A 21540-nucleotide genomic window follows, 5' to 3' on the forward strand; every position below is an offset into this window, starting at 1 on the left:
CTTTGCTATTTTGTATTTGATAGATCAGATATCTCTATTTCTCTAGCTTTATACATATTTGTGGTTTAAATACTCAAGACTACTTGCACATGTCTCCATCCACCAGCTTAGCATATGCATGATTCCTCACCCTTCAACCCGCCCTCTCTTAATCTTTGGCAGGTTGCTGGCTTTTCCCTTGAAACATCCATATTTAACCAGAGTGACTGGTGGCAGCATGCAACACTATCCACGTCTCAAACACAGAAGTTTTCAAAATTCACCGGTTTGTTGTGTCAGCGTAGTAGGGGCACTCTCTCCGCCATTAATGAGAGTGATAACGCTGATGTCATAGTCAATGCCAGGCTCCAGCCCTGTAACTGTGTAGTATCCTACTGAGGAGTCCACAAAATCTTCAAAAATAGGGATACCTTCTCCTGCCGCAACTACTGTGATGCGATACCCAATAATGGTGGAAGAGTTTAGCGGGGTCCACCTCAGGCCGATGCTTGAATCGGTTATATCAACAAAGCTTAGGTCAGTGAGTTGGGGCACCTCTATTGAGTTACAAAGCAAAGGGGGGAGGGCAAAAGGAAATAGAGGCAAAAAAGAGGAAAAAATAAAGCAGTGTACATCAGGTTACTAGTGGTAAAATTGATGGACTGTTAAAGCAATGATGGTAATATGCAATCTCTTCCAAATTATCTGAAAAGACTTCCTAAGCATCATGAATCGTTTGCTGCCCTGGGAGAATAAAACAGACTGTAATATTCTTTTAGGGATTTTCTGTCACTTTGAAAATGTCTCTCAACAGTACAGTTTAAACCTCTCAGGTTCCTAAAAATTATAGGCCTGTTTAGGACGTCAAAACCATTCCTAGAACCTAGTCGTAAAATCTGTAGTAAGCATGAGCAATATTTAAAAAATCCAAAACTTTTTAAATAGGAAAATAAAGCTTGCATAAATGAAGTTAAAAAAAATGGTTCATGAGTTTTTTTTTCCCCATACAAAACTCATGACAGCATTATGTCCATAATGCTAATGCATTATGAAGGTATGGTGTGAAATGTGCCATTCAAAAGCACCTTCAGGCAGAAGACAGATAGGCCTGAGCCCAAGGCCAGTGCCAACATTTTGTTAAATTCATAATCAAAGTTATTTAATTAGCATTAGTAAAAGCATTCTACTAAGTAATGCGAAGGGGGACACAACCTGTCCAACGCTTTTCTTCTGTCATAATCCAATTTTGGGCAATCAACCAGCCCATCCCTAGATAGGTTGTTTTTTTTTTTTTTTTAAAGATTTTATTTTTTTCCTTTTTTCTCCCCAAAGCCCCCTGGTACATAGTTGTATATTCTTCGTTGTGGGTCCTTCTAGTTGTGGCATGTGGGATGCTGCCTCAGCGTGGTTTGTTGAGCAGTGCCATGTCCGCGCCCAGGATTCGAACCAACGAAACACTGGGCCGCCTGCAGCGGAGCACACGAGCTTAACCACTCGGCCACGGGGCCAGCCCCCCTAGATAGGTTTTTTTAATGTTGTCTTTCAATTCACCAGAAAGAATACCCTGAAGAGAAGGCCTTTCCTTTTTTTTTTTCTTCCCTCAATTTTAAAAAAGAAGGATTACACAGTGTAAGATAAAGAATTAGATGTGTCAACCAAGTGCTATTTCAGGGCTCACATATGGAGACAAATACTATTTTATAGATAGCTGTGGAAAATTGATATGGACTGTAAAATCAGGCACAAATGTACTGATGGGATGCATTTACCATATTACTTTTAGCCTGTCAGTACTGAGTACAGACACATGACATCGTTTTAGTAATATTTCCACGTGAGCGGACAGTACAGAGTTAATGCCATGGTTGTCACTCCATTACATACTCATCGCAACAAACAGCATCCCAGTGAAGCACAGACAGTCAAGCAGTGTTAACAGCAAGCATTTTCCCAAATAGTTGCTTTGACTTCATGGTTTTGGAGAGTGTGGTTGAGAGGTCAGAATTAAATCCCAAATCTATTTGACACACTCAACCATCTAGGGATTAAGATGTTAATCCCCACTCTTATTGGAGCTGCCACTCTGAGGATAACAGCTTATTTTTCCATTACCTGGGATGATGGTATCAGAGATAGGGACACTTTCCTTGTCATCTTTGACAGTGTAAACACTGACATTGTACTCCAGGCCAGGACTCAGGTTTTCAAAAGTGCAAGAACTCTGATCTGCATGAACCACTTCTTCCAGAGAATAGCCTTGTTGGCCACTTGTAGGCGTGGTGGTGATTCTATAACCAGTAATGTCTGGAGAAAATGGAAAGGAGGTCGTTACTGCATGGAACATTTGCAACCCAGCGCGTATTAAACTAGACTCCAATGATGGACCCACAAAGGGGAAATGGGGAAAGGACTCTACTGTCATTCAGTGCTTCCAACAACCCTTTGAGGCAGGGATTAAGCTCCTGAGTCCAAAGAAAATTCTTGGAAAGGGGAAGTGATTACCAAAGGCTTTTCTGTCTCCAAATTCCACGCTCCTTCTGCCACCCTATCCTGCTTTTCCTTAATGGATCACCTGCAGGACAGCTGGAGAATACTGCATTTTACCTGCTTAGTAAGGAATGGCTCTCAACTTCAAGAACATTCCCCAAAGCAGGCTCTCCTAATTAACAAGGTCTGAACCTATGGGATTTGCAGGAAGGGAATAAAGAACGGAGAAAAAGTAGAAAACTAAAGTGGCTATACTTATTCTAGAGAAAGAATAGTAACTGCTGAAGACTTTAGGAATCAGAGAAATTGGGGAGTAAGGGCGTGAAGGGGGATAGAGACGTTCGAATTAAAACAGTGATGACTAGAGATCCTCAGGGACAGACTAAAAGTAAAATGAGAAAGTATATTTAAGTTAAAATCACCCAAGGGCAAGGAAAGGACAGTACATTTTGTCATGAGAAACAGGGTGAACACTGAAGTATGTACAAGGAAACCCAACTGGATGCGGAATAAATATTTAGGTCACTACATGTGCCACTGACCATCCAGAAGGGGGGCTAGGCCATCCATTAAGACCAAATATGAATGATCCAGCTTCTAACAAGCACGAAACTTGCCAACTTAAAGTTTCAAATTTAGAGTAATTCAGCTGGAAATAGTGTAGCTTTGGCTTAAAATGTTTCCATAGGTAAGGAAAACTTCACCAAACTCACTCTCCATCAGAGGGAGATTAACAAGGATAATTTGAGCGGTTTTATTGTGTGTGATTGCATTAGAGATAACCCCCTTAGCTGTGTGTCCAGGCAAAGGTGAGAACTGTTGAAAAAATTACAATAAAATTAGAAATAAGGAGATGATAAACTAAATATAGCCCTTAAATTAAGGAGTGCAGCAGTTATGGATGCAATCAACATGAGTTAGAGCTTCTGTTTTGGTTTAATTTAGAATTTTCTCAATAATAAGTATCCTGCTATTTCAACAGTGATTCCCCCAATGTGCCCAATATTAAATGATACAGTGACATTTTAGTTAACATTTCTCATTTAAAGAGGCTTTCACATGGGCTTGACAAAGGCCAGGAATAGCTAAAATTTCTCCCGTCGTTGCCGTGGTGTATCATGCTACTTGAATATTAGATTTTTGTGGTGTAATTCATGACAGAGTATTTGTAAAACTTCAGTGAATAATAAACTTAGGATCTATGATAACTTGCAAAAAAGAAAATTATGCAGTATGACTGCAGTTGTTTGTTTGGCAATTTTGAATGTCACTGAGCAAAAGGCACCTTCCAGAATGTTCCTCCTCAGCCCTCACAATTCCCTACAGCTCAGTAAGGGTCTGCCTTGTTCTCTTTCCCGTGATTTAAATAAACATGCGGTAAAACATCCTACACGTCACCCTATGATGTACAATCACGGACCCCTGTATTTTTTACGGAGAGCTGGGTACTTAGAATTTTGACCTTATCTTTCTCTGAAAGGAATGTAGTTCCTAAGGCCTCTGTCTTGGAAAGGTTCTGCAGATACTGGCCCCCAGTAGATCCCAGGCTTACCTGGGGTGGTGCTCCTCTCCCAGGAGACCGTAAGCACTCCAGTGTCGGGGTTTGCCTCCAGGTGCAAGTTTGTTGGGGGAGACAATGCTAAACAGAAAGAAAATTTTAAATTAAAAGTTAAAGCTAACACAAAGTACTTGAGTTCCGGAATCTTTCTCTCTCTCTCTTTCTCTCCTATAGGAATCAGTAAAAATACAGAAGTTGTGCTATGAAACCATGATGGACGGCAATTCTCTGACAGATTTGTTACAATTAACGATTTTACAATACTACTGACATTCTTTCTGCCTTGCCACTTCGTAAATATTTTTGACATGGAAAGAACACTTCTGACCATGGGATATATGACATGAGTTGAACTTGCTACTCCAGATTTAGAAATAGCACATACTATGAGTAGGGATGGCATCTTTCCCCTGTGCCACTTCCGTAAGTAAAAAGCAATGTTGATATCAGTTATTTTTTAAGAGTGGAACAATTCTAAAAACTAAAAAAAAAAGAGGCAAAGAACTCCTCTTACGTGTCACCACTTTCTTCACGATTGGCGCATCTCTCTCCTGCCCATCTCTCAGGACTGAGATGGTGTAAACGTATTCCACGCCTGGGGTCAGGCCAGACACAACGATGCTTCCTGAGTCTGAAGTCACTTCTCGCGGTGCTTCCCCTCCCTGGCTTGGTCGCACACCCAGCTAGAAGAAGAAGAGCGAAATAAACACCTCGGACAAACATTTCCAGAGCTGAGTTACTGCTGAGAGGTTGTGGTTATGCTTTGTATAACAGGAACTCCTCAGCAACGGCACACTGGGCTTTCAGTATGGAATGAGTGGGTGCCTTACTTCAGCTCTTTTAGATACTTTAGCTGGAAAGTCCCTGGATGGGGAGCGCGGGGGCCAAGTCGGGGAGGTATCTTCCAGAACTGCATTAAGGTGGCTTATAATGAAAGTTTCCAGAGAAATGTCATTCCACAGTGTATTGCTTGATAAATCATCTCCTGGCAAAACCCAGAAATACACAGAGGCTTTGGGCCACATAACAGTTCATTTCTATTTTTTCTTTTTGCTGGAAGAAATCCTCTAGCTCTCTCTCTCTCTATTGAGTTGTTAACATTTAATTTAAAGGCACCAGCCCCTTTAACACACTGTACTTCAAAAACACTCCTTTTGAAGAAGTACGTTCATAGCTTCAACTTGCAGGATAATGTGTACAAAAGAAGAATTGAAATGAATGTGCCTATAATTTTTTTTTTTAAGATTTTATTCTTTTTCCTTTTTCTCCCCAAAGCCCCCCAGTACATAGTTGTATATTCTTTGTTGTGGGTCCTTCTAGTTGTGGCATGTGGGACGCTGCCTCAGCGTGGTTTGATGAGCAGTGCCACGTCCGTGCCCAGGATCTGAACCAATGAAACACTGGGCCGCCTGCAGCGGAGCGTGTGAACTTAACCGCTCGGCCACGGGGCCAGCCCCATGAATGTGCCTATAATTTTTAATCCTTTCAATACTTTATTTCAAAAACTTAGGGAATATTGTGTCATCGAGTAGTGTTCAACTCTAGAGACATCCTTCGTTCATTATAAGGCCGAGAAAGTCAGAATGACACTATTAGGGAAATTTAAAAGGTAGACTAAATCTTCAAAAAGGGTTTCTCTATATTTAAGTAGCATAACCATTGATATGGCCATTCACATATTTCAAAAAAGAACCGAGCTTTGGCATATTTTTTTTTAAACAAACAGTTATGAGGATTTAGTCTTGATTTCCAATTATAATAAATATTTCTCTCTCCACACTCTAAATGCCAAAGAAAGGAATTCTTTTAAACCTATTCGTTTGTTTTCATCACTTTCCTAAAATCATTACTTTAAAGAACATGAATCCAGACATCTGCAGAAGACTTTCACCTTAAATTCTATTAGGAGATTCCCCCAAGGGGCTTTGAACAAGTTGAAATGAAACTGATTGGATGAAAATGTGATTTTTAAGTGACTCTGAGTTTAACTGGCCTCCCTTAAATTGGTTTTCGTGCACTTGTTGACATCTATTTAGAACAACACGACAAATGGTGTTTCTCTATGTATTTTTAAACATAGTTCCCCGGGGGAAAGGAGAAAGAAAATAAGATAACAACAACTAACAGTTCCATATCAATGTTTTAATCGTTAATAAAGCATTTTCACTGCCTCAATCCATCCTTCCAGGATTCGGTGAGGCAGAAGGCTTATTATGCCACGACAATGTGGTCAGAGACCACACTGAACAGAAGAAGGAACAAAACCCAGGTCTCCTGACTCCTGAACATCCTGTTTCTGCCTCATCCAGAAATATGAAGGCACCTCAGGGCTATCTCCCAAGAGATGAGAAATATCTGCAATTTACCTTAAAACCAATCCTTGGAGCAGGCGTCCATGTAATCACAATGGTGGTCTCAGTCACCTCTGTGTTGTAAGGTGGAATGGAGCCTGGAGACTGCACTGTGGAAGGGAAATCAATATGTGTTGGAACCACAGGTAATTGCATAGAATGTAGATAGCAAGTATTTTTATCAAGAACCTCAGTTTAACCAGCTACTGGATCCTCAACGTAACATATGTCCCTTCCCTGGCTGAGAATTTGGAGTAGGTCAGTGCTTCTCAATCTTTTATGTGCCACACAAATCATCTGAGACCTGGCGAAAACGCAGGTTCTGCTTCTGTAAATTCATCACGGGACTAGGTATTTAGCATTCCTGTAACGTCAATGCTGCCGGTCCGTCAATCAGACTCCAGCAACAAGGGGTTAGCTGACCTCAGAGGACCCTTTCAACGCCTTGGATTCTCGGATTTGTGTCTTTTCATCATGTCTGGGATTTCAGTTTGATGACAATAAATTTCCCTATGTCATCAGCATAAAATCCCATATAAAATGTAAAACTGGTCACCACAGACTGATTATCATTCTGCTTCTTAATCTTTAATTTGAGAACAAAAGTTAAATTATAGATGGTAATCTAAAAATAGCTTTATTCTGAATTATTCTATAATGACGACCAATTATTTTTGGTTGCAACGGAAATACCAAATGAAAGTTAAACAAAATTTGCCATGCTGGATGTGCTTCTAAATTCTAAAGATTCTTTCCTTAAATATGTAATTACTCATTCAGATTAATCATACTGCAGAAATTTAGTATTTTGCCACTGGAATTAGGAATTAAAATAAAAATGTATTTTGTATCTCCTGGCATCCTGACATCATTGCTATTTCTCTTAGTGAAGATATTCCTTAAAGAAACAAGAGAGGAAGAAAAACAATATGCGTACAAAACTTATTATGAATTTAGAATCTCTAAAATATAATTGGTTGAATGACTAAATCTTCTAAGAAGGAGACTAAGCATTTTAATAACTGGCTGCTATAGGAAAAGTGAGGTCTCAGAAACCAAGACATTTGAGTAGGGTGAGCTAATTCAAGGGTTTCAAGTGTGTTGATAGCCCTGGTCTTCACAATTCCTTCCTCTTTACATCCCAACCAAATTCTGTGCCCACTGAGAAGGCACCTACTAAGTGCATTTGTACTAAATTGAGAATGGCTGATTAGATAAAGAGTTATCCTCCAGAATCATACAAATGGAGATTAAAAGTCTTAAGACTCCAGTCACTACTCAGCTCCGGTCAATTGTTTTTTCTTTGCCATGTGGGAATTCAGGCCCAGTGTTGCAATTCTTCCATTGCTTTCCAGTTTGGACTGTAATGTGCAATTTTAAAAAATTATTTTTAAAATACTGTGTGGGAAAAAGTAAAATATGTGTGTGGGCCTCTTTGTAATGGCTGCTCTAATGGCTGAACTGAAGTAGTACTGGTTTAGTAAGCTGTTTCATAAGCATGTTATTATTTTGATGGTGTTTTCAGGGGAACTAGGATGGGTGACCTATGATGCCTTCCCAGAGTCTCAGAAATCATATGCCACTCGGCTGCTGCTGACTTTGCCAAAATGCAGTGGCCAGCCCAGAGTGACCATGATAATGGCCACAAGAAACAATTCAGAGAGCAGTCAGCTTCTTTCGCTAAACATCTGGAAAGCCACAACCTTTTCACAAATTACATTCTCCTCAATTGTCTTGGGCTTTAAGATTGGGTGTTTTCTATTGCTTGAGCCCGCCAGGATGCTCTCTGCCTGGGAAGACCATTACAGGAAAATCTCCAAACCACAAACCCACAAACTGATGTCAAACAAAGGATGTGACTGTAAGTATAAGCCATGAGTTCTGGCAGGTCTTGTTAGGTGAAGAACAGCCTGGTTGTTAACGAAATAAAATTTGCCCTATTTATAAAGGAGTAAGCTGAATTTTCCCCAGAAGCAGCATTCCACCCCCCTCTCACATTTGCTCTGAAGAATTTAGTACAAGTTACAAAACCCAGAAAAGTTATTCCCAGAATTCAGCTTGGTAAGACAGTAAAAAGCAACAGAAACTTAAAGCAATTTTTAAAATATGCAATCCCTGCTGCTGTTGACAGCCTCAGGGAGTACTTGAAGTTCAAATAAAGTTGTAGGACTCCCTACTTATGTAGGTTTATTTCAATCTAAGCTTGGTTGAGCCATTTCTGTTCTCACTCTTTCTTCAATTATCTATGCAACAAATATTTTTTGAAATTATACTATGTGCAAGGCACTATGTTACTTAAAAAAATTAGTTTTGACTATTAGTACTTTAACTCAAATATAATTATATTTTATATAAATGTTTTGTGCAGAACATAAAACAACATGTCCAATATATCAACATCCTCAAAAGTACCGGAAATCGTCTATATTGACCCACTCCACTCTACTCAATTACTGTTAGTATCATTTAAAATGCTTTTTCTTTTATAGGCACTCTATCCAACAAAAGAAACTACAGAAAATATGTCTCATGTTAAGGAGTAAAAAAGATAATATGTAGAATTATATGTGGTTAGTAAAAGACGAAATCTATTGAAATCTCCATTCCAATTCAGTGAAGGGCATTTATAAGAAATAGATATTTACAAGAAATACAAAGACACTGATTTCATGTCAATAAATTTTAGAGTGTCTTAGGAACATGTAACATAAAATAGCAAAATTTAAAGGTTAACTTACAAATAAAAAGCAGATTTTACTTGCTTACCATTAGCACTTACTTATGAAAAAAAGACTTCACTAACCAAACCTCATAAATGAAATTTAAATGGAAATAATTTTAGGTAAATTATGAATTCCTACAGGGAAAAGTTTATAGAGAATTTTCTTCGGAAAATAAATTCCATAGTTATTTACAAATTAAGCTTATCTTGAATGATTTTTTTGAATGATTGTTAACATCTATATTTTTAAATTAGCCAAAGAATAAGATTTGTTGAAAGATTTTAGAAAATTGCAAAGTAGTTCATCGTTGCAATATATGCTGAAAAAGTGTTAAGTGCTTCTGTAATTCAAAACGCTGAATTAAAAGGAACAAATAGCGCTCAGGTAGAAATAAACGTTCTCATAGTTCTTTGTATGTCAATGAGAATGTGTTTAATAGAAATCAGTTTATGAATACAGCCCTTTATTGTGATGTAGAGATTTAAGGCCACTTCCTATCAAACGCTGAGCAAAAGGACGGACATGACCAAAATTATTTTCAGTATTTTTCCCTCTCTGGAATTTCAAGAGTAATTTTTAGGAAAGCTATTTTCTCCTTCAGAAGTACTTTAATCTGCGGCGGTCAACACTTGTAAAGAAATCATTTCTTTGGCTTCTTGTTCTGTTGGTTTCTATTCAATTGGTAGATGTTTTTATTCTACACTGACTGCTATCATTTGATATCCAAAGTATCAGGGTGTAGACACAGCTGCTGATTTTTTCTTGCCTTAATTAGTATTTGGTAAATTCATTTAATACAATAGCATTCAGTTTTCAAATAACTGGATGCTTTAAACGGTGTTATTCAAGGTGCTGGTCCCAGAAGGACATAAGGAGCTGAGCAACATCTGTAATTTACAGCACTGCTTCCTTCATCAAGAAAATCTTGCCAAAAACTGATCACCTGAACTAAACAGTGTACTTCATGATTCACCTGCTGGCACAAGCTCCTTGTTATCTAGTAACAAACAGTTCATGGACCAGCAGCTGGTCCACGGACCACACTTTGAGTAGCAGGGCTTTAAATCTTTTTTTTTTTAATTAAAAACAATTTTTCATTTAAACCTTGCCCTAGTGTTTTAAGTTAACTGTTTAAAAATATGAATGAAGAATAGAGAATGTGAATATAGGCGAGAACTTACGACATCACTAAGAAAAGATATTTAAATTTTGGCTTACGAGTAGTAAAGACTCCAGTGGCTTTGGGGCTCTGCTGGTTGCCTTTGACGGCCACGAGGGTGACGGTGTACTCAGACCCAGGCTGCAGACTCCTCAGTGGGTACTGAGAGGCAGAGGGCCCCACGTTGTACTGCTTGGGCTGGCCTCCCCGGGTCAGGCCCACGGTCAGCCGATACCCGGCTATCCGGGCCCGAGGGGGTGTCCAGGTCACTATGACAGTCGACTCAGTTTCATTGATAAACCGGAGGTTAGTGGGAGCATCCAATTCTAGAAAAAAAGATGAAATATGTCGAGAAATATTGAAACCTCAGTAATTATCGTACTGAAATTCTAAAGCTTGGCTGAATTTTCCAAGTTTTCTCTTCTCAGGGTTGAAACTAAGAGTCCAAACCTTGGAAAAATTGAGCCAGTCAGAGATTTGAGTGCTCCACAGAACTTTGCAAAACTCTGTGTCAGTCCTGAGAAATTGCTGACCCTTTTTGCTTAACTTTGATCCTGTGGAAACTAATTTTCCAGCCTGACTTTCCCATCATCTTCCAAAATTATACTAACACTAAAGAGATGGTATAAAAAAAAACCCAAAACGCATACTTGTGAATGCCACAATTTTCTCTGCTCTCAGCCAAACATGTTAGGAAAAGAGGAATAAGCCCACTGAGAGGGCAGCAAAAAGATAGCTCCATATGGACCGAAAGCAATATTCTCTGTATTTATTGAATGAATGGTCCTCCGCTGGAGAAATAAACGTTATTTTCACATGATTCAGATAAGACAATAATGATACAATATATTCAGAACCTCAGAATCATGGGAGGACATCGGTGAGTTTGCATTCTCAGAAAGAATCACACAAATTGTGAGTTTCCTTCTTGCGTACGACAACTAGCAGTTTCCCTGCAGAATTTAAAACACTTTTAAAAGAGAGGAAATGTTTAAGAGATAGGCAAGCAGAATCACTGGAAGCGTGGGCTTTGCAGTCAAAAAGACATAGGTCTGTGTGGATCCAGCTCCATCACTTCCTAGATCTGTGACCTCACAAGTTGCAGAAATTTTTATAAGCCTTGGTTTCTTCATGTATCCAATGGGGATAATAATATCTTCCTCATTAAGGCCAAACGAGGATGACAAATCTGAGGATATCCTCATACAAATATTCTCATATAAACATGAGGACAATGCTCATAAAGAACAGAGCAGAGGACCTGGTACCTAGTAAGTACTAAACATTTTAGCAATTACTATTTATCAGTAATTCTACTCTTAAGTGCTAAGAGTCTACAGTTGAAGTTTGATCTAGATATATTGATTTACACAAAAATGCACTTCAATTTTCAATCCACGTCTCCATTAGCAAAGAAAACTGGGTTCTCTTAAGGTCTCCTCTCTTACTGCCATTCCACTGGCACATGCATCTGGGTTGTCATTTAGCGTCTGTGGAGCTTGTCTGAGTTCAGTTTTCAAGTTTAACGTGCTTTATGTCAGCTGAGTGTTTTCCTACTTCTAGCTGTACACCTAGGAGCAAACTGTAGGCTGCACATCACCACACATTGGAAGTGAGAGTGGAGAATTTGGAGTGGAGGTAGTCAGAAGCAGGACGTACTGGTTGTCTGTTCTCCTGTCAGAGGCTTGCTTTCCCTCCCGTGGTTCACGGCGAAGATTTTGAAGTGATAGGTGACCCCAGGGGACAGCCCTGTGACTTCTGCAAACGTGTTCCTGCTGATGGGCAGCCTCTGGCCGTGCTCCCCAGGCAGGTTGACGGGGAGCACGTCCACACGGTAGCCGGTCACCGCGCTCTCAGGGGGTGTCCACATGATGGTGATCTTCACGTCTGTCACCTCCACAAACTGCAGGTCCCGGGGAGGCGGAACTTTATCTAACAGACAAGAGCCAACAGGTCATTCACAATTCCGACTGAAGATTAGTTTTGAAAAGCCAGTTTCCCAGCCGCATATAAGGCAATTCATAGAGCCTCTCATTCCAGAAATGCTAAGTTTGTCTCTTAACCAGAGAAGATGGTTTTTGCTTATATTTTCTGGATTCAGTCATACTGATTCCATACGACATTTGAAGCTTTTATCTAAAATAAGCAGGTAAGCAGATGAGTTTCCAACACATGAAGTGTCCTTTGGAGGGGTTTAAAAGTAATATACAAAAAAATAATTTAAAAACCCTTATGGTGACAACAAAAACAATACGGTTTTCATTTTACTGAATCATTTTATAATATGTAAAAGCAACAGATGAACTGACCCTTAAGTTTCTGGGGAAAAATACAAAGACTTTATGGTGGCAGATTTTAATCAGGAAGGCCAATAGCCAACTTTGATAGGTTACTTTATAGTGAGGACATTTCAGCCAAATTTCAGAAGTTTACAGATAAAATAATCTATAAAGTTACTTGCATATAGAAATTGTTGACAGACACAAAGGAACCCTCCCACAGAGCCAATTATTCTTTCATCTCACACTTCTGGTCCTCCCCGGCAGGCTGGTGGGATGAACACAATCCAAGGATAGTTTCATTCTTCCAAGAAAAGGGAGGTTAAAGACGTTACCTTGTTAAGCCTTATGAGATAAGATACCACAGGAAGCGTCTTTAAGTTACCTGCACGTGGGACGCCAGTGGTTTCCTGTTGGATGAAAACAGGAGTACTTTCTTGATTCTCTTCCACAGCATAGATGGTGATGTTATACTGAACCCCAGGTTGCAAGTCGCTGAGGGTGACGGAGTTGGCAGTTTCAGGAAGGGTGAGTTCTGTGCTACTCCCTTCTACTGATGGTGAATACACGATTCTGTATCCTGCAGATTGATGAGAAAAAAGCAGGACACACTGTTTTATGAAACAGAGGTTTAAAAGTCATAAATTCGCCTTTTCCAATAGCCCCTGGCATCTTGCTTGATTAGTTAAGGACTAGTGATCCTTTTTGACTCTTTCAATGTTGCCACTTCTTATAAGGACTATTGACTACAAAGATAAAATACGAACAGCCATGCAAACCTCTTTAAAAATGACTATCATCCTTAAAGACCCAAAATCCTTAATAAATGTCTATTGGAGAAGCCGTGAGGTGAAAATATTCATGTTAAATCAATTTCTTCTCTTTGAGCTCTGGACAATGGAAGCAGTTACTGAAGCACCCTGAGCACGGAGTTGTCTAGCACTGTCTGTGTCTTTCAGGAAATTCAGACACCTGAGTCAACTAGTGAGCTAAGGAGGCAACTCAGTTACGTCTTTGAGAGTAAGAGAGTAAGGTTTTCAGAAAAATTACCCCTCTTCTACCATGGGAACGCCTGGTTTAATAAGTCAATGGGCTGATCTTAGAGGTTTTGTGTGTGTTTTATGTGTGGGTAGAGGGTTGATAAAATGGATTCGAGGGACAATGATTCATAAGAAAGGCTGTTAAGACTTGAAAATAATCATATTCTTAATTAATATCACAGACACACACACACATCCCTACTCTAGTCTAGTAATTAGATAGGATATTTAAATGATATGCCAGTCCACAGATCAGAATCTTCACCTCTTATGCCATCAAGATTAACAAGGCAGCCAAGAAAAGGAAGCTAAGCTGACCTGTGATGGGTGCCTGAGGTCTGCTCCAGCGAACAACAATCGAGGTGTCATCAACTTGGTCCACAGTAGGATCGGGAGGGGCATCAGGCGCTAACAAAGAAAGAAAGAAAGAAAAGAAGAAAAGAGTCAGGAGATATTGCTATGGGTCTGTTTCATGAAAAAAAGATTCTTTACCCACCATGTAGCACACATCTACCTGTTGTCTGCGAAGTAGACAGGATCAGACTCTGCTCTCCTTCTTCAGAAATCTGATAGACATTTACGATGTATTTTCGGCCAGGAAGCAGGTCAGGGATGTTTACAGAAGTGGCCGTGCTTGGAAGATCTTTGAAATAAAAAGGAAAAGTTACTAATCAGAGCATACTGATCCCTTAAATGACTCTACAGCCTATGAGAAGGACGTCTTAAAAATTATATATTCATGGGGGACAGGGGGAAACTAGAAGAGAATGTATTAATGGATAATCAATAATTATCAATGCACTATGGGATAATTTTTCTTCTTTTTTTCTCCATTTTCCAAATATTTTCTCGAAAGATGTATAATTTTTGTAATCCACCCCCATTTTTGTAAACACAGTCCTCTGTGGTTGGAAGTCAGGGTAGTGGCTACGGGTGGGGGCTGATGGCGAGTAGGGTAGGAGGGATGTTCTTTTTCTTGATCTGGGTGATGGTCACATGGGTGCATTCACTTTATAAAAATTCCTTGAGCTCTATGTTTATGATCTGTGCGCATTTCAGTATGTCTATTATTCTACAATAAGGCTTTTAAAAGGCCCTAAACAGGAGAATTTGAAAAGCACGAATGAGGGTACTGTGCACCCCCAAAAACGAACATTTTCTGCTACAGTCTTCATACTGGCAATCACATACACAGAGAAAACATTTTTGTTGTATGGACCTGCACCCAGGCAAATGCATAACACAGTGCATGTCGGGGACCAGGGAAATGTGAGCATGGCTCAGGAAAAACCCAGTTCAGTTCCAGAAAGCACCGGTCCTTTCCCTTCCTCATACCAGAGGGTCGTTTGTCTAGTCTGAGCTGTCAACTAGTTCCCAAGCTCACAGACCACCTGCCTGGATGCCTCCTCCTAAGCAGGATTTACCACTAGCCACTCAAAATCTGTCATGACAACGCATTTAGCTCACCGAGGTACTGTGGTTCATCTCCCTCCTCACTCAGCTCATATTCCACACGGAATCCTGACACGGTGTCTGAAGCTGAGACCCAAGAGACCACGAAGCTGCTGGCGGTGATTTCAGTCACAGATTCAGAAGTGGCCACAACGGGGGAAAACGGTGTTGTCTCTCCAGTCACCGTGTTGCCTACAGAGTCACAGAGAGAGGAAAGAGAGCCTTCAGCCATCAGGAAAGCTTACTGCCACTGTCTGTAGAATATCATTTAAAAAAAAAAGTGGGTGCCATCCATGGCAGAATATGAATGGAGAAGAAAAGCACTTCTTGAGGAGAGCCAGCTCTGAGAAACGCAAGCACAGACATGAGGCCACTGGGGTACGTACTGGTCACTGCTGGGCTTGTGCTGGTGGTGGTGAAGTCAAAGCGTGTCACCTCTTTGTGGCCGTAGTGCTGGACACTGATGAGCTGTCCCTCATATACCACACCTGGCCTCAGGCCTTTGATAGTGTACGAGTTCAAGTGGCCTGGAATGGTGGCTTCCTTCCAACGGCCTGGAGCATTTTTCTAAAAATTTAAATTAAAAAAAAAAAAATCACACAAGTATTCACAAGGATGAATGTTCAGAGATGACATGGAGTAACCTTCAAAGAAGAATGAGGGGCCCAGGCAGTCCCATCATGGAGGAAAATCATGGAAAACCGAATCAGAATAGGGACCTGTAGCAGAGTTTGTTAATATTAAAAATAATTATTATTATAGTTAATATTTATGGAGAGCTTACTATGTGCTATGTTCTGTGGTATTTTACTTGCATTCTCCCATTTAATTTCCATCTCCCCCAAGGCTACACTGTCACAGGTGCTGGCACCTTCCTTTTTGCCAGATTAATTATTTAATACCAGCAACATAATACGATGAACCTAAGTTTTGCCTCTCTCAATTTTTTCATTTCTACAATGAACAGATATATTCCTCTCTGACGCAGAGAAAGCCATATATTCTATCTGTCACTTGGGACACAATTCAAGTTTCTTGCCTTGCAGAAACAGTCAAAGCAATATTGCCTGATGACTCAGCTCCTAGGGCCATCACATATAAGGTTCAGTTGGTCTGCTTTTATGACTCATTCTTGAATATGAACTACCCTACCAAAAGTGGTTAGCCAACTTTGGGCAAGACTCCAGAAGAATGCGATTTTGATTTATTTAGTCTCTGCTTCCAGTTTACATTTTCACATCCTGTCCAACTTCATTAATATGTCGCGGATCACAAAACTCATTGCAATAAAATGTGTGGAAAAGAAACGCCCTTATTCAAACAAGATGAGATCTTTTTAAGTTGCAAATATTCTAAACAAACATAAGTCAAAATACATTTTTCACACCCAATGATTTTTAAAAGTTATCCAATCAGTTCCTCAATAATTCAAATACTCAGGTGTTCATTTATATTTCTGGGATAAATGAAAGTGATCCTAATACTCTTTAAATTTAAATTTTAACTCAAATACACTGTGAAAAAAATTTGAAATTGGTCGCTCCATTAGCTCAGATTTCATGATAAACCTTTTATTCAATGTGAACTTTTTTGGCTAACTATCAGAAGATAATACTAGAAAGGAAACTCTCATGTGACGAACATTAAGGAAAAACCCCCGAAAAAATTTTTTTGAGAGCACACGAGAAGTTAATACTTGTAAACATTACAAATTGTAGCTATAAGTTGTAAATGACACTGAGTGATTGAGGACGGGAGAAGAGACCCGAGTCAGGTGTCCCTACAGACTTGATATATATTTTTTTCAATTGAGGAAGATTTGCCCTGCGCTAACATATGCTGCCAACCTTCCTCTTTTTGTATGTGAGCCACCACCACAGCACGGCCACTGACAGATGAGTGCTGTAGGTCTGCGCCTGGAACTGAACCTGCACCACAGGAGCAAAGTATGCTGAACTTAACCACTAGGCCCCCAGGGCCAGCCCTTGAAACTCAAAATCTCAAAGAAATTCATCATTACCACTCCTTGAGGACTTTCCAATTTAACATACATTTTATACCAACCTATAAATGTCCCTTATTACAGTGGTCTCACATAATACTTCAGAATCAAGTTTAAAGTAAGTAACATTGGTGATGAGATGAAAGGTAAGAGACAAGAAGGTGCTGGAGGGAAAAAGATTCCATGGTCACATCACTAGGTACAAAGTTCTGCAAATGGCTACTCAATATGCTACGGACATTACAAAAGAGGGTGAAAGAAGAAAAAGAATGATTTCAACAGCTTGGAGTTTCCCTCAAGAGTTTAAATACAACTGTATGAGTTGGTCCAATGTTTTGATTTGCTTTATCCTGTTTTTAATTGCTAGAATTCAATAGCTGTGATTAAAAATGGACATTTTTCTCCTATGTTTAAAATAGTGTTCCTCAAACTATGAGCCATGAATTTTGGAGATATAGCAGGGTAGGTTGGAAGGGGTAAGAAAAACCTAAAACTTAATAGACCAAATATCCTCTTTAGCATGATTTCTTTGATTTCTAGATGGTTTTTATTAGAAAATCACAAGGTTCATTCTTTAAATAAACCAACCATCATCCCTCATCTCTACTTCCTTCTCATCATCTCCTTCTCTTCTATCTAAATAACTTCAGAGGATCAAAATTCCAGAAATGATCACTTAAAAAGTAAACCAGAAAAGAAAGATATGAATTTAGCTCGGGTTTTTTTCAAATTATGGAAATGACGCCAACAATTTTTTCCCCTGAAAGAGTTATAAAACATATGAAACTTTAGATTTTCTTCCCATACTGGGGAAGAATAATTTCCAGCATTATCATTTCCAAGTCCTTGCTCAGAAGATCTTTCTAACAGAAAGAACTAAATTCTTCTAAATACCCAAAAAGCTAAATCTATATGTCAATTCAATTGACCACACGTTGTTTCGTCGCTAAACAAATATAAATGCTATATGACTAGTTAGTCAGATCTGTTGGCTCAAAAGCTGAAAACAAATGTTCCAAATGAGTTCATTTTGGGAGACTGGGTGACCGAGCTTTCACACTCACGGGTTTCCATCTGAGGATGTACTTAGAGATGTGAGATGGCTCCGGTGCGTTCCACTGGATGGGGTGTGAGTTGGGCTGGCTGGGGGTCTCTGTGATGATTACTTGGACAGGACCAGTGGTGCCTGAAAATAAAAATTTGACATTTGGTTACCTTGGGTATTCACTCACTTCAACTTAAAATTCAGTGCACAGCGACAGCCATCATTAAAGACAGTTCTGCGTATTAGCAAAGATGAGTATAATAAAAATTATCCAGGATTGACCTTTCACACATTTACATTAGAAATCAATGGAGACATCCTTTTTTAGCTGATAAATTATTGTCCTTCACATGAGAAATGTAAATAGAACTTGTTTACAGCAAATAAAACACATTTTTAAAAATGCCTCTTAGCTTGCATTCTTTTGTTTTCAAAGAATTACGAGTAAATTGTAAAACTACCCTAACACAAAGAATGTACCACAGAATACAAATTTCATTTACTTATTTTTTAAGCTTCTTTGAAGCAAATTCTAGTTTGTGAAGGCTTTCATCAAGAATGAATCTAGCCTCTAAGAAGGAAACAACATTCCAAAGGCCATACGACATGATGTAAAACAAACACATTTCTAAATGGGGTAGAATCTTAGACAAATAGACAAAGGTAATAATTAAAGACTCAATTTTATTTCTCATCAGTCTAAACATCCTACCAATTTGGAAAAACGTTTTATTTTTATTTTCATTCAGTAAGTATACTCTAAAATCATACTATTGTCTGGTCAAATTATTAAGAGATATAACTTTTTTTTTCAAAAGCAGTTATCAACTGAAATGACATGCTGAAGTATACACAAATTCAACATTTCTACATCTTGATGTGCATGACTGTTTCCAATACAATTTAAAGTATGGTTTTGTTTCTTTTTTCTTCTTTCTAAAAAAAACAAAATAAATCAAGTGGAATCAATTTCTTAATAGTGTAGACTCTATTTAGGATAATAATGAAATAGCTGAAACATTTATGCTTGTAGCACAGAACACTATTTTCCCCTAAATGTTATCTTTTTTATGAAATAAAAATGAAGTTCCTTGTAATAACCTTTCTCAGAGTTTCTAACTGCTAATCTGTCAAATAGCAAAATTTTAATGTTAATACAGTATTACACCAGATTAACAGATTTAAGTTTTCTGAAAGCTCTTAGAAAAACAATACTGATTTTCAAATTTATCTTTGCTGTTAAATTCTATTTGGAAAAAAGTTTCCTCTAGCAGAACAAATAAATAACTTGTAAATCTGTGTAGACTCAAAAATTCCAAAATAACGTACTCACTTTCCACACTGAGAATAATTCAAAGTTGGTTGAGGACTAACAAATTTTTTTTTTTTTTTTGAGGAAGATTAGCCCTGAGCTAACATCCACTACCAAGCCTCCTCTTTTTGCTGAGGAAGACTGGCCCTGAGCTAACATCCATGCTCATCTTTCTCTATCTTATATGTGGGACTCCTGCCACAGCACGGCTGGATGAGCGGTGCGTGGGTCCATGCCCGGGATCCAAACCGGTGAACCCTGGCCACTGAAGCAGAGCATGCAAACTTAACCGCTACGCCACCAGGCCGGCCACCTAACAATATTGTGTGAATCTTAATTTTATTTAGTGCAGGTATTTCCAAGCCACATGAATTCCAAAACTCATGTACAAAATTCTCAGTTTTCCACTCTAAAGTGGTATATACGTCACAGAACACGGCAAGATGTTTGTTTTAATCAGTTGGCAGAAGTCAATTTCATGTCTCTCTGAATCACCCTTTCTGTTTGTGAAGATCCTCACAAAAGTAATTAAGTTTTCAAAGATGAACATTGAAGCAAAATTTTAGAGATGTAACTACTTCAAGTAGTTCCACGTAAATCAGTAAATAGAAGACTATCATGTCCTTAAATTATTTATGATAATTGGCATAAGGTGGTTTAAATATTGATCTCTTAAAGAAATCCTACTAGAATTTCCTCAGATAAGGAACTTGATATGTGTTTTATTTAGTTTGACAGTCATGATTTTGAGGGGAAGAAGTTTATGATGTCATAGAATGTCCAACACCATGAGTGAACACACAATGATGTGTTCATGAAGGTTCACCAATTGTAACAAATGTACCACTCTGGTGGGGGGTGTTGCTAATAGGGGAGGCTATGCATGTGTGGAGGAGGGGGTATATGGGAAATCTCTGTACCTTCCTTTCAATTTTGCTGTGAACCTAAAACTGCTCTAAGCAAACAGTCTTTAATTAAAAAAAATAGTCTATGATGGTTAGATGTCACTAAGATTAAGTTTTAGAAAGACAACACAGGGGCTGGCCCCATGGCCGAGTGGGCGGTGTCCCACATGCCACAACTAGAAGGACCCACAACTAAGAATATACAACTATGTACCGGGGGGCTTTAGGGAGAAAAAGGAAAAACAAACAAAATCTTAAGAAGACAACACAAATCACCTTTACTGACCACCTGTAAGTCTAATCATGCTGCTATGTCCACAAGGAGGATAAAAGACAGGGAGGGGTGAAGAAAAAGGCAGGCCAGTGGCTTTTACCCCAGTGATGGAGTAAAACTACGGAAGTTTCTTTTCCTTCTAAAACTTCAAGTGCTGGTTTGAAATTCTACGTTTTCAATTTAAGGTTTATGCCATAGCTCACCTTTAAGGGAACTGCACTGAACAGCCATGAGGATGTCACGCATTTAGCACATTTTTGTCCAGAAAGTAAAGAGACTGTGTCCATTATTTGTAAGGTCAATTAAATTCCAACTGTCACTCTACCTTAGTCTACACATGATTTGAAGACAAGAAATCGGGAGATTCTGACATCCTTTACATTATTTAGACTTAAAACTCTTTTGATCATCCTTTTGATACTGGTTAGTTGGTAAAACTTTTAAAATTAACCTAACTGAGCAATTACTCACCCCTGTGAAAACTTCACTCCCTCTCTTATTCAATATGATCAGGCTAACAACAAAATAGTGAAGTAAAGACATGATACAATGTCTACACTTTTAAAACCAGTTTAAAATCAGGTCACGATGAGTAATTGCCAGCAACAGTGACCCTGGAGAGGTTAAACATTTATGGATTTGCGACTCAGTCCTTTTTTCTCTATTTAGTTTGCTGAGATCTGTGCTTTCCTAGTTGTTTATTGACAAACCAAATGCCTCTTATCTTCTGTTAGTTTGAACAACCCCAGCAAATGCTCCGTAGGGGGCACAAACAGGACAAGCCTCAGAGACAATCTCTTGGTAATCTGTTGTTCTTTTAGTCTTCCCACCCTCCTCATGCCCCACATGGACCATCGAGAAAACCAAACTGTGTACTGAGGGCAAACTCCAGGGCGCTCTCCCCTACATCTCCCTCACGCTCAGTGGATTCTCTTGTTACCATTTTTAAAGAGTAGAAACAAGGTCAACACATA

The 21540-nt window shown here is 39.0% G+C and overlaps 1 protein-coding gene across 16 annotated transcripts in view; it reads right to left on the bottom strand.

Moving 5' to 3' along the window:
- The window catches only part of FN1 (fibronectin 1), a 65586-nt gene that overhangs the window by 26311 nt on the left and 17735 nt on the right, over positions 1-21540 (bottom strand). For 8 of the 16 annotated variants that reach the window (XM_070618224.1, XM_008538261.2, XM_070618226.1 and 5 more), the window contains exons 13-25: positions 18095-18216; positions 15415-15595; positions 15044-15220; positions 14091-14219; positions 13895-13984; positions 12922-13116; positions 11917-12189; positions 10317-10583; positions 6391-6485; positions 4539-4707; positions 4019-4105; positions 2092-2283; positions 264-536 (exon numbers count right to left, since the gene is read on the bottom strand). In XM_070618224.1, the coding sequence (XP_070474325.1) occupies positions 264-536; positions 2092-2283; positions 4019-4105; positions 4539-4707; positions 6391-6485; positions 10317-10583; positions 11917-12189; positions 12922-13116; positions 13895-13984; positions 14091-14219; positions 15044-15220; positions 15415-15595; positions 18095-18216 (2250 nt within the window). The remainder of the gene's footprint in view (positions 1-263; positions 537-2091; positions 2284-4018; positions 4106-4538; positions 4708-6390; positions 6486-10316; positions 10584-11916; positions 12190-12921; positions 13117-13894; positions 13985-14090; positions 14220-15043; positions 15221-15414; positions 15596-18094; positions 18217-21540) is intronic. The other 8 variants (XM_070618225.1, XM_070618223.1, XM_070618228.1 and 5 more) reach the window with 1 other exon arrangement.

Source organism: Equus przewalskii, chromosome 5, assembly GCF_037783145.1.
Source record: "Equus przewalskii isolate Varuska chromosome 5, EquPr2, whole genome shotgun sequence".
In the NCBI taxonomy this organism is placed as follows: domain Eukaryota; kingdom Metazoa; phylum Chordata; class Mammalia; order Perissodactyla; family Equidae; genus Equus; species Equus przewalskii.